Raw genomic sequence first — 14,738 nt, 5'->3', positions numbered from 1 at the left:
TTATTGTTGCCGCTTGGCTGGAATCTAATCTGCACCCCCGACTCCAAGAATATTGAACTCTTAAGAGAGTCTTGGGGCAGAAGCCTCTAGGCCAAGGAAATGTCAGCCAACATCTCCCGCTCCATTAGATTCTCACAATTCTTCACTATATTTTATGGTTTCCCTCCACCCCAAGGACTTTTGAAGCCCAAGCAGAGTTTGGGTAGTGCTGAAAGAACTTTGGCCATTTAGTAGAAAGGTTTCAAAGATCAGCAACATTTTATGTAGTTTGTTTTTGAAATGTTTGTGGTATGTATTATTAGGTTGTTCTTCCTCTGCCCTGAAGTGCTGAGGTTAAGGATAGATTTGTCAAAAAATGAATTAAAAAGGGTGGGATTTTACTTGGTTGGTTATTAAGATCGAAACATGAATGGGCAAGACTCAGCAGCTTGGGAGTTGCTAGCTTATTTTTAATTATTGTCTTCCTCTTTGTGATCCTGTTTGTTGGGGGGTGCGGTTCTTCAAGGGTTGGAAAGAGGGGCCAGGATAAAGTTGACAGTTTAGTTATCAGTCATTTCAAAAGTTATAGTCCAATTATAAGAACTGAATGACAAGGTTACAACTCCATAGTTTTCTTCACCTTCTCCTCTAATAAGATGGTTAGGAGTTAATTACAGGTTTAGGATTTTTTCATTGAGTGCGATCTGTGACTGTGTGAGATTTGCCAAGTAAGTCACCATCAGCAGGTCCTGAAAAGAAGAAAGGAGCATGCATAAGATTAGGCAGAAAACAGTTGTATAAAATAATAATCTGTTAATTTGCAGAAGCGTATTTAACATGGGTCCACCTGGTTGTGCCAAGAGACTGCAGAGCCTCTTAAGCTCCCAGTTCCAGATTGTTTAATACAGCTTGAAAGCGTTGCCAAACAGTTACATTATCGTGAAGCTTCGTACCAACGGGATTTAGTCCAGTAAGAGAGGTGCTCTACTAATTTTGATCTCATTCTCTGCAATATGGTATAGGAAGGGAAACCTTATTCTGCCTGAGGGCTACATTCCCTTATAAGCAACCTTCTGGGGGCCGCTTGCCAATGGTTGGTGTGGCCAGAAGCAAAAGCGGGCAGAGTAATAAATGAAACTCTTCTCTCTGCATGGTAGACTAATTCCAACCACACAAAAGCCATAGGTTTTTACATCTCTCCACACACAAACACCCCCATCCAAACAAGCAAGATGAATTATCGAAGTCTAAGGACACATTCCAACCGGGCAAAAGGACTTGAAGAGAGCATGGAGCAGTGTCAATGAGGTGTGTGGCCTGGGTAGCCATGCCCCAATGTTCCGGACCCGTTGTCCACAAAGGCTGCACAGTTGTTGTGCCTCCATTTTCCAGACAGGAAACCTGAACCAGAGGTAACCACCACTATCTTGAGTTATGCAGTCTGAACTGCTTGGCCACTGCCAATAATTTTACATGTCCAAGACTGCAGTGTGCAGTTGGGTAAACCAAGGCTCTGGTCAAGACCTAGGCTGTGACTGCATAGCTACACAAGAGCATTCAAGGGAGCTTGTGGGAAGGAGCTTATACATAGAACATACTGACTTGGCTACCATCCTTTTATAAGCAACATGTGTATGCACACACCCCACCCCAACGCTAACTTTGGAACTGGCCAGAGTCCATATTTTTATCCAAACGGGCAACTTTTCAGGATATGATCCAATACAACGCAAGTTCTTGATTTGCAGGGAAATAAGCCTTCATAAGGGACGCAGGTGGCGCTGTGGGTTAAAGCCTCAGCGCCTAGGGCTTGCCGATCGAAAGGTCGGCAGTTCGAATCCCTGCGGCGGGGTGCGCTCCCGCTGCTCGGTCCCAGCGCCTGCCAACCTAGCAGTTCGAAAGCACCTCCGGGTGCAAGTAGATAAATAGGGACCGCTTACCAGCGGGAAGGTAAACGGCGTTTCCGTGTGCGGCTCTGTCACGCGATGTCACGCTGGCCACGTGACCCGGAAGTGTCTCCGGACAGCGCTGGCCCCTGGCCTCTTAAGTGAGATGGGCGCACAACCCCAGAGTCTGTCAAGACTGGCCCGTACGGGCAGGGGTACCTTTACCTTTACCTTTAAGCCTTCATAAAAAGCAGCCAATTCAAAGTCCCCTCTGGTTGTGCAGGAAGGTTGCTGCACCAGAGATCTAAGGCAGCCTTGCAAGTCAGTACACACAAGAGGTGCTACTAAACCAAACAGGAATCACCAGCTTACCCACCTATACATCTATATCTTAGCCAATTGTGGCACATTGCTTCCAAGCGAGCGATGCTTTTACAAGCCAGCTCTATGGACTTACGTTGATATTGCTGTTCAACATTGTCTCAAAGTCCTCTGGCGAAATCTTCGGAACCTGGGTGATTAGGTCCATCAGGAAGCGGCCAACAGTGTTGTCAGCAGTCACCTTACCAGACTAGATATGAAGACAGGCAATGTTAACAAATTATTCAAAATAAAGGTGCATACAAACAAGGGTGCATTTATTTTCTAGCCAGACCACAACACTATCCTCACCAGCACATCTTCAGCATACTGCAGCACCGTGCTCAGGGTATCCTGAATCCGAGCAGAAGCAGCTCCCACTTGCTGAAGGTCACTGGATAAACTGATCACTCGATTTGGACTGAAGCAAGTCTTCATGATGAGATCAACTGAGAACACAGGGTGTGGGAATGACTGTTAGAACAGCATTTGTCGTCACTGACAATTCCAGAAATTGAACCTAAAGCCATGTACCATAGCAATAATGATGCTTCACTACTCATATGCAGCCTTCTGAATCCATTGCCACACCCTTTCTAGTGGCAATTCCACAACTACTATTTGATGCTACTGCCTCATCTCTTCCCCCTGGCCACTGCATAGTTATTCAGCTGAAATCATTGTTGGCAAAGCCTTTCACTCATTAGAAACTGAAATCCAATTGTTAAAAATCCAGATTGCTGAAGGTTGATATTGCCAAACAGTGTGTGTCTTCCAATTTAGAGAAAGCATTTAAAAGCTGAACATGTTTAGATGAAGAACAGTGTCTCTGGGCACACAAGCATGTTGCTACTGTAGCTGTTATTAAGTGGTTAATTTCCTTCCTGACAGCCAAGTTCCCCTGCAAGTCCCTCCTCCCACCTGCTTTCCCTCACAATGTGGCAAACATATTATCTAGGACCTGAGCTGAAGGAAGGGAGTTGCAGGGGCAAAAAGCAATCAAGGGAGATTAAGGCCCCTCACTCAACCCACTTGATTCAAGCAATGCACCCTCTGCCTTTTTGCAGCTGTTCTCAGCCACCAAAAACCCAGCTGGACCCAAATATTCATAAACACAGTGGTATCTAAGCACTGAGCAGCGGACAGCTATCATTGTGCTCTCACTGCTGCCAGGAAAAGCCAGCACCATCCTACTGCCCAAGAACAGGTTCTCCAACCCCTGGAACAAAGTCATGTGGTGGTGGTAGGCTGTTTTCCCACATGGCCATGGCCGAACTTTGAAAGAGCAGCAACTGGAAAATAATACCTTCCCCACAGCCTTATTTCTGAAAAAGAATCTTACATTTATTGTAGGTTCATTTTTATTTTTTACTGTGAGCTGCCTTGGAGGCCTACTGACAGGCAGAAAGGCAGGATATATATGGTTTAAAATAAATTTTTAATGTGAGCTAAATAAATGTCAGTTCATTCAAGAAAATGTATTAGTTGATCAGCTGGTTATTATAGCCTTAACTATTACTACTCTACATCATTCAGCTCCAGCCTTACAAAAGAATGTTGGGTAACTGAATCCTCCGTCTTTTGTTCTAAATCACCCACAGCAAACCACCCCACCCCCACTACTTGGAAGTAGAGAGAGCATGCAGAGACAGCAGCCATAATATGCGGAGGCAACACAAAGGAGTGCTATGAATGCTCTAGACTGGAATACACAACTATGGTCAAGTTGGCGGTATGTGCATTTGATAACTACTCACCCCAGGCAAACCAGATGGCTGCTGTGGATTATTTAAATTAAATCCCAGTCTTCCAACCTAAGGGTCAGCATCACCCATAGGAATGAGTGGCAACTATTTCACTTATACGGGGAGCAGCAAAGGGGTGATCACAAACAAGCCCCACTCCTTATCCCTAGTAAGATCAGCATCAGGCATAAGTGGCAGGTTAGGCCACTCTCAACTGTGTCCTAGACTATAGCCCTATTACAGTGGTGCCTCGCAAGACGGAATTAATCCGTTCCGTGAGGCTCTTCGTATAGCGGTTTTTTCGTCTTGCGAAGCAAGCCCATTGACAGCTTAGCGGATTAGCGCTATTAGCGGTTTAGCGGCTTTTAGTGATCAGCTGTTAAGCGGCTTATCAGCGGATCAGCTGATCTGCAGCTTAGCGGCTTAGGAAAAGGGGGGGGAGGGGGAAAAAACCTGCAGGAACTCGCAAGACATTTTCGTCTTGCGAAGCAAGCCCATAGGGAAATTCGTTTTGCGAAGTGCCTCCAAAACGGAAACCCCTTTCGTCTAACGGGTTTTCCTTCTTGCGAGGCGTTCGTCTTGCGGGGCACCACTGTACTTTATCCCACAGAACACTGTCAAGCCAACCTCTACTTGTCTCAGCCCCAAATGAGAGAAATTTGGGAGGACAGGCACACACTACAGTCATACCTTGGTTTACAAACGCTTCAGGTTGCATTTTTTCAGGTTACGGGCCGCCGAAACCTGGAAGTACCAGAACGGGTACTTTGCGCATGCACAGAAGTGCTGAATAGCAACCTGCGCGTGCGCAGACGCAGGTTGCAAACGCTCCGGGTTGCGAATGTGCATCCCTCACGGATCACGTTCGCAACCTGAGCGTCCACTGTACTTTAATCACTCAAAGACATTTATAAAGTATCAAAAAAGGACAAGAATACTTACCACCTATCCGTTCTGTGTCGTAGTAAGTATATTTCACTGTGAGCGGAGTGAACATTACTCCCATAGTCTTACCGGGGACTCCCATTGCAGTACTAGAGGAAAAATAGATTTTCTTAGCACAAACAAGGGCTCAGAGGAAGCTTTATAGCACCCAAGAAGGTGGTTACACTCGCTTGATTCATATAGCATGGTAGGACAAACTATGGCTTACCGAGATGGTGCCGATGCATGGTGTTTTGGAGGAGCTCACAACCACTTGGCTCTTCCCAGGTCATTTTTGTTGCCACACTACACCAGACTATGCCTAGGTTTGCCTTAGAGTGTCATCTGAACCCAGGATCATGGTTAAGCTCCCTCTTCACTAACCATCAGCTAACACCAAGAACAAACCTTGGTTAACACAGCTCAAGTTAGTGAGAGGAGAGTTTAACTATGAATCCTGCTCTGGGCAACACAATAAGCCAAACTTTGGCAAGAACTGCAAATATACAAATAGTACTTCTGAATGCTCTGGTGGACAAATACCTGATTAAAAAGCAAGGAAATTGCAGAATGGTAGGAAACAGAAGAAAGCACAAATGAGAACATTAACACCTGTTCTCACCCCATCCCTTCTCCATACATAGTACGTGGAGGACCATCCACACAATTGGGATCCTTAAAAGCAGGATGGCGAATTTTTTCCTCTCTCCTTCCTCTGTAATGCCCATTGAAACGTTCTCCAAATCCTTTGTTAATTTGAAACTTAGTCAGGAGCCCTGAAATGTTCTCATAAATTGAATGTCCTTGGGTATATGAGACAGACGGTGCCTTCTCCATGGTAGCGATTAAATAAGAGACATTCTTCCAAGCAAGTTCCACTGGGCTCAGGCTTTCTGTCTATAGATATGTTTTGAAAACATTTTTATTTTAAACAGTCATACTTATTTGATGGTCTACTCTATTGCATTTAGATTTTCGTTTTTGATATTTTATTGTCTTACTTGTTTTTGAAAGGCTATTTTTGTAAAACACCAGATAGCTGGTTAAAAGGAACAAAGATGGAGGTAGAACAAGTGCAGTACATGAAGGTTGTTTTGTAAATACCTGATATAGGCCTTAATGCTCATGCGCCCATTTTGTAGACTGGTATCCACCGTGAGGTGAATTGGATTGTGTGCTTCTCGACTGTAATATTCGTGAATCAAGACAGAGTGTTCTGTGATGTCATGCCCTGTTGCATACCTTCAAAAACATAATTTAGACTAATTAATACTTGCACACAATGAAGCCCATTCATTCAACACAGACCTTTTAGACGCAGATGAGATATGCCAGTTAGATATATTAAACAACGCTAATTCAGATGTAGATACATCCATAAATCATTCTTGTGCTGCCCTCTGAATTACATTAAAGAAACATATCATAACTTGGTTTGGAGGCAAAAGATTGCTGCATTGCAGGGGGTTGGACTAGATTACCATTGTGATCTTTTCCAACTTTACAATTCTATGATTTGTTGATAAACCAGCTGCATCACAAAATAAATACAAGGAAAAAAGATAGCAAGAGAATTGCCAGCACCTCTGCTGAGAAAACATAAGCCCAGTGCAATTAAATAAAATAAACCAGAATCAAATGTTTGTCATTTGTTTAAACTAACTACAGTTAGAACTAGCCACAGTTCTCTAAGTCTGGATAAAATAGAGAACTGTGGTTAATCTAAAAGTGAAAGTAGATAAACTTATAATATCCTCTTGGTTGTGCAGAGACGAAAAGTAACAGGGAGGTATATGCTTCTGAGGCTCACAAAATACTCATTCCTTTAATCACAGCCCAGTTTGTCATTATGTCTGAACCAGGCCCTTACACAGTGAACATATGTTATAGGTATGGGCAGACTGGCACATCCAACATTCATAAGTAATGTAGCCACATGATACTCCAGCCATTTAACCAATTGGTCTATATGGAACAAGAGGTTCCTCTCCTCCAACTAAATGGGCAGTCAGTTATATAGTGCAGTACTCACTATTTTTGGGTACAAATAAATATACTTTTGAAATGTTTCTGTGCTGAGTGTAAGCCATCATGGGGGGGCGGACTTTGGATTTTGAAAGATGGCATAAAAATATTAACAAATATGTATTTATTTAACATATTTATATCCCACCTTTCTCCCAAGCTGGGACTTGGCAGCAGTGCTTTAAAAAAAAATCAAATAAGATGCTCTAACATAGAACTAACAGAAGCAAGGAAATTGCTGTAGTTCTGCCATTTTTAGGTAAGTCACAATTAATTTTACCTTCTCTGGCATGAGTTATGCAACACAGGACTAAACACACTTTTGCCCCAGCATAACTTGCACTGTGCATCAACCATTTGAAAAGCCCATTAATGCTGTTCTGTTTTTGTAAAAAGAAGAATAGCAACCTACCATCCCAGAATAATTTCACTGGGAGAAACTTTCTTGTGCAGTTCATACATATTCTTGGCAAATTCCATGTCAACTGCCACCTAGAAGTAAAGAAAGGAAGTAAGAGAATCTGTAGCAGTGAGTCTCATCTATTGCAATGGTAGCAACTCTCCAAGGTCTGAAGCAGTCTTCGCTGCCTTGTTAACTAAATTCTTGTGACTATAGATGCTGGGGATTAAACCTGGAACTCTGCATGCACAAAACCTGCTCTCTGCAAATGGTCTTACAGCTTCCCTGCCTTCATTTCAAACAATCACCAGGTTATCAAATTTCCAAGAAATGATGCTGCACCAGAGTCACAGAGATTTTGAAACCCAGAATTCTCTAATCTAGCTATCAACTATTTCACCACCACACTGGGCTTAGCTCTGAGTGGCCAGTACATGACATAATACAGCATGGGGAGGAAGCAGGTACTCACCTCATCTTCTGACTCATTGTGAGGCACTGAAAAGCAGTTGGTGACTTCTACTGAATGCTTGTCAATGGTGCCTGCAAAAGGACAACATGTTTCTGTAAGATAAAGCCTTTCTAACCAAGGCCCCTGGATCATGCAAGGAGAGATTTTGTAATTAAGGTATAAGACAAGGATGAGCAATTGTCAGCTGCTGGGCTGGTCTCAGCTCATGAAGCCTTGCAATTCCAGAATGTTTGTCAACTGTGCCTGTGAAATTAAGAGATATGTTTCCATGAGAAAGCATCAGCCAGATCCCTGCCATGGCCCTCTCCACAGCTAGAGGGAGAGGCAAAAGTGCTGGAGGGTAGAGGGAGGAAACCAAGATTAATAGGCAAAATGCCTTCTTTATGCTGGAGAGTGTCTGATGTAATCAAATTGCAAAGTGTTGTGGGTCTGTGGGGAGAAAGAAACCAAAATTTAGGATGATGGAGGGAGAAGCAAGGGGCTTGTTTTTTTAAGGGGTGCTGCTGCTGTAGAGTATCAAAGCATTTGATGTACTCAAAATGCAAAGTGCTTTCCCTTTTATTGCTTTCTCTCGGAGGAAGAAAGGGAGGGAAGGATGAAGCCGACTGAGTCTCCAACATAATGTAACCCCTGACATCTTACAGCTTGTGGATTGCAGCCCTCGACAGAAGGTTTTCCACCCTTGGCACAGAACTTAGGAGAAGCCTGACCAAAAGAAGCAGAAGATTCAGGTTTGCTAAGAAAGTATATTGGAATTAGAAACATCACCCAGCTTTCTTCTCCAACTTCAGTTTCTTTCAGTATCTATTAAAGAATGCTTTTTATTGTGGTGTACAACAATGTGGCCATAATTTACACTAGCCCATGGGATCACGTTTCAGTATAAGGCCTGAGTATTTTGACCTGGTGCAAAAAAGAGCTCCCTGTTTCTTCAATAAACTACAGTATTTAGAAAAGTACAATGCAACAGATGCACTTTTCCTTGCCTTTTATGACAAGCTATCCTCTTCAAAAATCCCCTCTTCTACGTAAATTCACAGAATTGTAGAGTTGGAAGGGATCCTGGGGATCATCTAGTACAACTCCCTGCAATGAGGGAATATGCAGCTGTCTCATAAGGGGATCAAACCTGCAACCTTGATGTTATTTAAAGCACATTTAGTTCTCCACTACATTTGGGCATCCTAGGGCTGAGATGTGACCATGCAAGAGGTACCACAGCCTACAAATCAATATGTTCCTGGTTTGCCTTGTCTCTTTGCCATAAAGTCATAAATTCAACACCCATCTGCAATATGGGAATAATCATACTCACTTGCCTGACAAACTGGTTGAGATACCATAGTGAGTGAAGTGTTCTGAGAGCCACTACAGTTGACGTGAATAGAACAGGGAGATCTGGCTTCCAAATTCCTTGCTCAGCCACTGCAGTATACACAGGTGGGCTGCCTTTTAGGCTACTTCACAGGAATGATTCTGTGCACCAGGCAAACAATGACAGAGGAAGCAGGAACAAATGCAATAAATAATGCACCATTACAAAACGGGAGCGGCGAAGCAGCAAAGCTGCCATGTGACCTCAGCCACAAGGCATGAAGCCCAGATTCAAATTTCGCCTCTGCCTGTCAAATACACTTGGAAAACTTTAATAGGAGGACCCTATGACCCTCCACTTACAAGAAATGATGGGAACTGGAGCCCACCAATGTCTGGAGAGGCCAAAAGCTCCCCATCCCTGTCTTTAAACTGCAATCCATGCAGTTTCAACCCCTGGCCTGTGGGTAACCCTGCAAAGCAGTCTAAACTAAGCACCACATAAATGCTGCCAAGCAGCTGCTTTAAGCATTTTAGCCTCTTGTACATTTTCAACACATGGTAGCTTTTCACCGGTTTATCTTTTTGTAACATGCTTTGAGGGTTTGGGTTGTTGTTGTTTACAAATGATGTATAAACTTCATGAAATAAAAAAAGCATAAAAATATTAACTAGCATAGCTACATTTTAATTAGTATGGTGATGACTAGCTGTTTTTACATCTTGATTTTATTCTGTGAACCGCCCTAAGACCCCCGGATATAGGGCAGTATATAAATTTAATTAATAATAATACAGTGGTACCTCGGGTTAAGTACTTAATTCGTTCCGGAGGTCCGTTCTTAACCTGAAACTGTTCTTAACCTGAAGCACCACTTTAGTTAATGGGGCCTCCTGCTGCTGCTGCACCGCCAGAGCACGATTTCTGTTCTCATCCTGAAGCAAAGTTCTTAACCTGAAGCACTATTTCGGCATTAGCAGAGTCTGTAACCTGAAGTGTATGTAACCTGAAGCGTATGTAACCCGAGGTACCACTGTAATAATAATAATAATAATTTTGCGTTTGATTGACGACCAGGCGATGTATATATTTTATGGGATAAAAACATAGGAAGCATAAAGTTATTAACTGGCACAGCTACATTTAAATGAGTACACAGTTGACTGACTTCCGAGTTCCACGCTTGTGTTTTAACACCCAAGCGGTGCCTACATTTTACGAAATAACTACGAACCAGTTAATTTATTGCTTCCGTTTCATAAAACCTATACACCAGTCGGTTATAAAACAAAAGCAAGCCAGCGAAACTCCAAGCCGATTATTACCAGCCTAGCGACGAGTGCAAGGGAGGTAAAGAACGAAAGGCGGGCTTCTGAGCATGTGCAGAGTTCCAGCCACGAGGAAAAGCGGCGGTTAGGACGGAAGGGTGTCGTTGGCCTTACCGAGCAGCGTCCCGATGACCCGGGCGGCCCCCTCGTTCCGCCGCTCGAAGCTGTCCACGATGGAGGCGAGCACCACCGGGTGGATCCGGACCGCGCGGCCGCCGGGGAAAGGCGCCGCCAGAGCCGGCGGCGGGGCTGGGGCCGGAGTCGGGGCCGGCGCCGGGGCGGCTTGAAGAGGAACCGGAGCGGGAGCCGCGGGAGGCGCCGACGAAACGGCGGCGGCGGCGGCGGTTGAGGCAGCTGCGGGCGGGGAAGCAGCCGCGGGAGCAGGAGGCGGCGGCGGCGGCGAGGGCGTCGCGGCGCTCTGAGGGGAACTGGCTGCTACGGCCGCCATCTTGTCGGCGAAAGGGACCCGTGGAAGCGGCTCCTCAGCTGATAGGCTGAGCCGAGGCCGCTGGAGTGTCACGTGCTTCGCCCTCTTCCCGAGGAGGCGCGTCACGCCTCCCATCCCCCGCGACGCTTTGGTTGCCGTCACCATAGACGTGACCAGAGTGACGCGTTCAATCCGAGTGCCGTGGAGCTTCCTAGCTCCCTTTTCACTTTCTCCTTCCTCCTCCAGGTGCCCATAGAGGAGCAATGGAAAAACTCAGGGTTTTCAGCTTGCTTGTTATTGCATACGAATTGTAGAGTTGGAAGGGACTAATCCAACCCCCCCCCCCGTAATTCTGGAAGCCTTTGACCAATGTGGGGCTCGAAACTACGACCTTGAGATTTAAAATCTAGCGATTGAGCTACCCCATGTTAAATAGGTACTGGTTCTTCCCTGCCAGATTGTACTTATTGTGGATATTTGATTTCTTGCGGGATGGGGAGAGAGCTTTAAAAAGTTTATTTTTTTTTTTAATACCAATACAGTCCAGTTACAGTGCTGGTGGGTTGACTGCACTTCAGGCAGTTTACAACAATCCTGTAACATGCACTAATTGATATTGCAGGTATGAATGGCACTGAAGGCATATAGATTCTTACATCAGTGCCCTACAACTTATCATACCCATCACACATGGGCATGATAATTATGTTGATGCATGACAACCCTGCAGTGTAGTCTAATATTATCTGGTCATCTACTACAATGTATTTTTATGGAAATACACTTGGGGTAGAAAGGATACGTTTTCCTTAGGCTGGGAAAATATACAAGCCTGTTTTGGTTCTAAAGGATTTTCCAGGGGATGCCTCACATTTTCTGAGTGTTGCTGCTAGGAAAGCCTTGGTATCTTGGATGGTTTTCTTATAATTTGTATATCATTTTTCTGTTTTAAGGAGGTAGGTGTGTGTGTTGTTGTTGTTTTTTCCATTACTTTCAATATGTCCATATAGAACAGCAAGTATTTTTTTTTTATCAGAAACGCAGAATTGTAGAGTTGGAAGGGATCCCAAGAGTCATCTAATCTAACCTCCAGCAATGATGGAATCTCAACTAAAGCATCCCTAATGGATGGCTATCCAATCTGTTTTGAAACCTCCAAGAAAGGACAGTCCACCCAGTGGCGTAGCGTGGGTTGTCAGCACCCGGGGCAAGGCAAGTAATTTGTCCCCCCTAACCCGTGGATTTGCACCCCCTAACCCTAACCCCCAGATGTTGCGCCCGGTGCGGCCGGCCCCCCCACGCTACGCCACTGAGTCCACCTCCTTCTGAGGGAGTCTGTTCCACTGTCAAAGAGGTCTTATCGTCTTATCCTCCTGAAAAGTTCTTCCTGATGTTTAGTCAGAATCTCCTTCCTTGTAACTTGAAGCCATTGGGTTGAGGTCCTACCCTCTGGAGTAGGAGAAAACATGTTTGCTCCATCCTCCATCTCACCCAACTGCATAATTACATTTATAGGTAACATATGCTGAAAATGGGTTGCACTCTTATTGGAACAGAAATGAGAAAGACCTTGAAGAATACCACACACAGACACCTAAATCAGAAAATCAAAGTTTTTTTCTGCAGGAGGATCTCTTAGTATTCTGTAGGTACTGCTCTAACACACAATCATGCGAAGACAGCAACAGAGTCAGACCTTTAGCTCTACAATAGACATGATGTCTGCTCAGTTGAGAAGTGAGTCCTGAGGCTACGCAATAACACTGTTGCAGGCCACCCCAATCTCTGCCGAGCCGTGTGAGATTCCAGGGGTCTTGAAACTCAACCAGTCTTTGTGTTGCCTTTGGAAAAATGAGGCACAGTGGAGACTGTAGTGTCTTTAAGATATATGGTTTTATTTACACATATATATGCCGAAGTCTACAGTGGAGATTGTTCAAAGCAGTGGTTCCCAAATATCTAATTACAGAGGACCCCTTGTTTTTCAAAAGTCAAGTCATGGACCAGTGACTTTTGAAAAATTTGATAACTCTGTGGTAGTTACATCTGCAAAGCAATTCTTTGAACAAAATGTGGGGTAGTCTCTAATAAGCAAAGGATTTTAGGTATACAGTGGTACCTCTGGTTACGAACTTAATTCGTTCCGGAGGTCCGTTCTTCACCTGAAACCGTTCTTCACCTGAGGTACCACTTTAGCTAATGGGGCCTCCTGCTGCCGCCATGCCACCAACGTGTGATTTCTGTTCTCATCCTGAGGTAAAGTTCTTAACCCGAGGTACTACTTCTGGGATAGTGGAGTCTGTAACCCGAAGTGTTTGTAACCCAATGTGTTTATAACCCGAAGTAAAACTGTACTAAAAAATAGACTAGGGCTGAGCGATATCTGGTTTTTAACATTGTGCTATATCATCAGCTAAACATCACAATATTCCAATATATCATGATGTCTGAAATTGGAGACTGGGTGTGGGGATGAGGGAAGGAGCAACCTTGGAGATCGGATGGGTGGGGGGAAGGAGTGGAAGCGGAGTCACCTCCACCGCATGGATTTAGTGGGAGGGGATGGGGGGGGGTTGCATCAAGGCACCATCAGTGGGGCAGCCAGCAGTGGCAGCCAGTGAAGATGCATGTCTACTGTGGCTTCTGCTGCTTTCCTGCTGAGAAAAGCTGCTCAACCCCAGTGCCAGGGGAAGGTAGTGGCACGGTGCCTTGAAGTGAGGGCGATCAGTTGCCCTGTTTTCCCTCAGCACGAGGGAAGGCAGCTCAGATCAGCAGCATTACCGGCTAAGATCTTCATGTGATATAAACGGTGCCTTGAAATCGGCTGCCCTGCTCTCCCTTGCACAAGGAGCAATATATTGCTGTGTATTGCTGGCTCAAAATCATTATTGTGGTGTGATTTCAAAGCCAATTTTGGCCAATAAACTGAAAAATTGCACAGCCCTAAAACAGACATAAAATTTGAGATATTGCCATGCAAGAATGACAACAATTCAGTTGGGAGGGAGGCAAGAGATGGGGCCGTGACCCCCCTGGATGCATTTCCCGGACCCCTAATTGGGAACCACTGGTTCAGAGCATTCTCATCTCAAAAGGCGCTTGCTTCTTGCAGGAGCACAGCCCTAGATTCCAGGGCAGGGGAAATAATTTTCTTGTTCCTTTAACAGCTGTTTGGCAGTCAGAAATTCAAAAGGCTTACCTTTCTTATTATGGAAATACAATTATAGGAAAAGCTTCACCCTGACTGCTCTGATTTTGTGATGTCTCCTCCTCTTCTGGGTGGCAGTCTTTTGTGTTAGTCACACAATGGTTCCTGTGGAGTTTGTCCTGAGTCTCAGCACTCACTCAAAATCCAAGATTTGTCCACAGGTCCAAAAAGCTTGGCAACCCCTGGTGCAGGACCTGGGTACCTCAATGACTGCTTACTCCAGTATAAACCTGACATACGTTGAGGTAAGCTGGTGCCCCATCTATGAAACACTCTCCCCACCCTCTGGCTGGCTCACCTGGTGCCTAAACATATAAACAAGTATTATGCAAAATAACCACATCACTTAATTTACTTATTTCGTTAAGTTGGCTGTAACATAATCCTTGTGACATAATCTAGAATTTATTTTTTTGGAACAGGAAACAAACCAAAAATTGGTGAGAAATATAAAATAATTTCTCACTAGTGGCATCCATATTGAAATTCTGGTCACTGTTCTAATTAGTTTAAGTAATATTTCCTGACAATGACAAACCTAGACAGCATCTTAAAAAGTAGAGACATCACCTTGCCAACAAAGGTCCGTATAGTTAAAGCTATGGTTTCCCCAGTAGTGATGTATGGAAGTGAGAGCTGGACCGTAAAGAAGGCTGATCGCCAAAGAAT

At 44.5% G+C, this 14,738-nt stretch overlaps 1 protein-coding gene and 1 long non-coding RNA gene across 2 annotated transcripts in view; both read right to left on the bottom strand.

Moving 5' to 3' along the window:
- Positions 1–428: 428 nt before the first annotated feature.
- LOC307216017 (eukaryotic translation initiation factor 3 subunit F-like) lies at positions 429–11,130 on the bottom strand. Its single transcript, XM_079975794.1, is given in 10 exon segments — positions 429–728; positions 2,323–2,436; positions 2,538–2,674; positions 4,913–5,004; positions 5,999–6,136; positions 7,332–7,411; positions 7,792–7,862; positions 10,549–10,925; positions 10,927–11,040; positions 11,042–11,130. Coding segments are annotated over 10 exon segments (1,275 nt in total). The 5' UTR covers positions 11,116–11,130; the 3' UTR covers positions 429–650.
- A 1,605-nt stretch (positions 11,131–12,735) lies between these two features.
- LOC307215863 overlaps positions 12,736–14,738 on the bottom strand; it is a 135,344-nt gene continuing 133,341 nt past the window's right edge. The window contains exon 2 of the long non-coding RNA XR_013838687.1: positions 12,736–13,623. This is a non-coding gene — a long non-coding RNA (uncharacterized lncRNA). The remainder of the gene's footprint in view (positions 13,624–14,738) is intronic.

This window comes from Podarcis cretensis (genome assembly GCF_951804945.1).
Source record: "Podarcis cretensis genome assembly, chromosome: 5".
Classification (NCBI taxonomy): Eukaryota; Metazoa; Chordata; class Lepidosauria; order Squamata; family Lacertidae; genus Podarcis; species Podarcis cretensis.
This window is presented reverse-complemented; position numbering and strand designations above follow the sequence as displayed.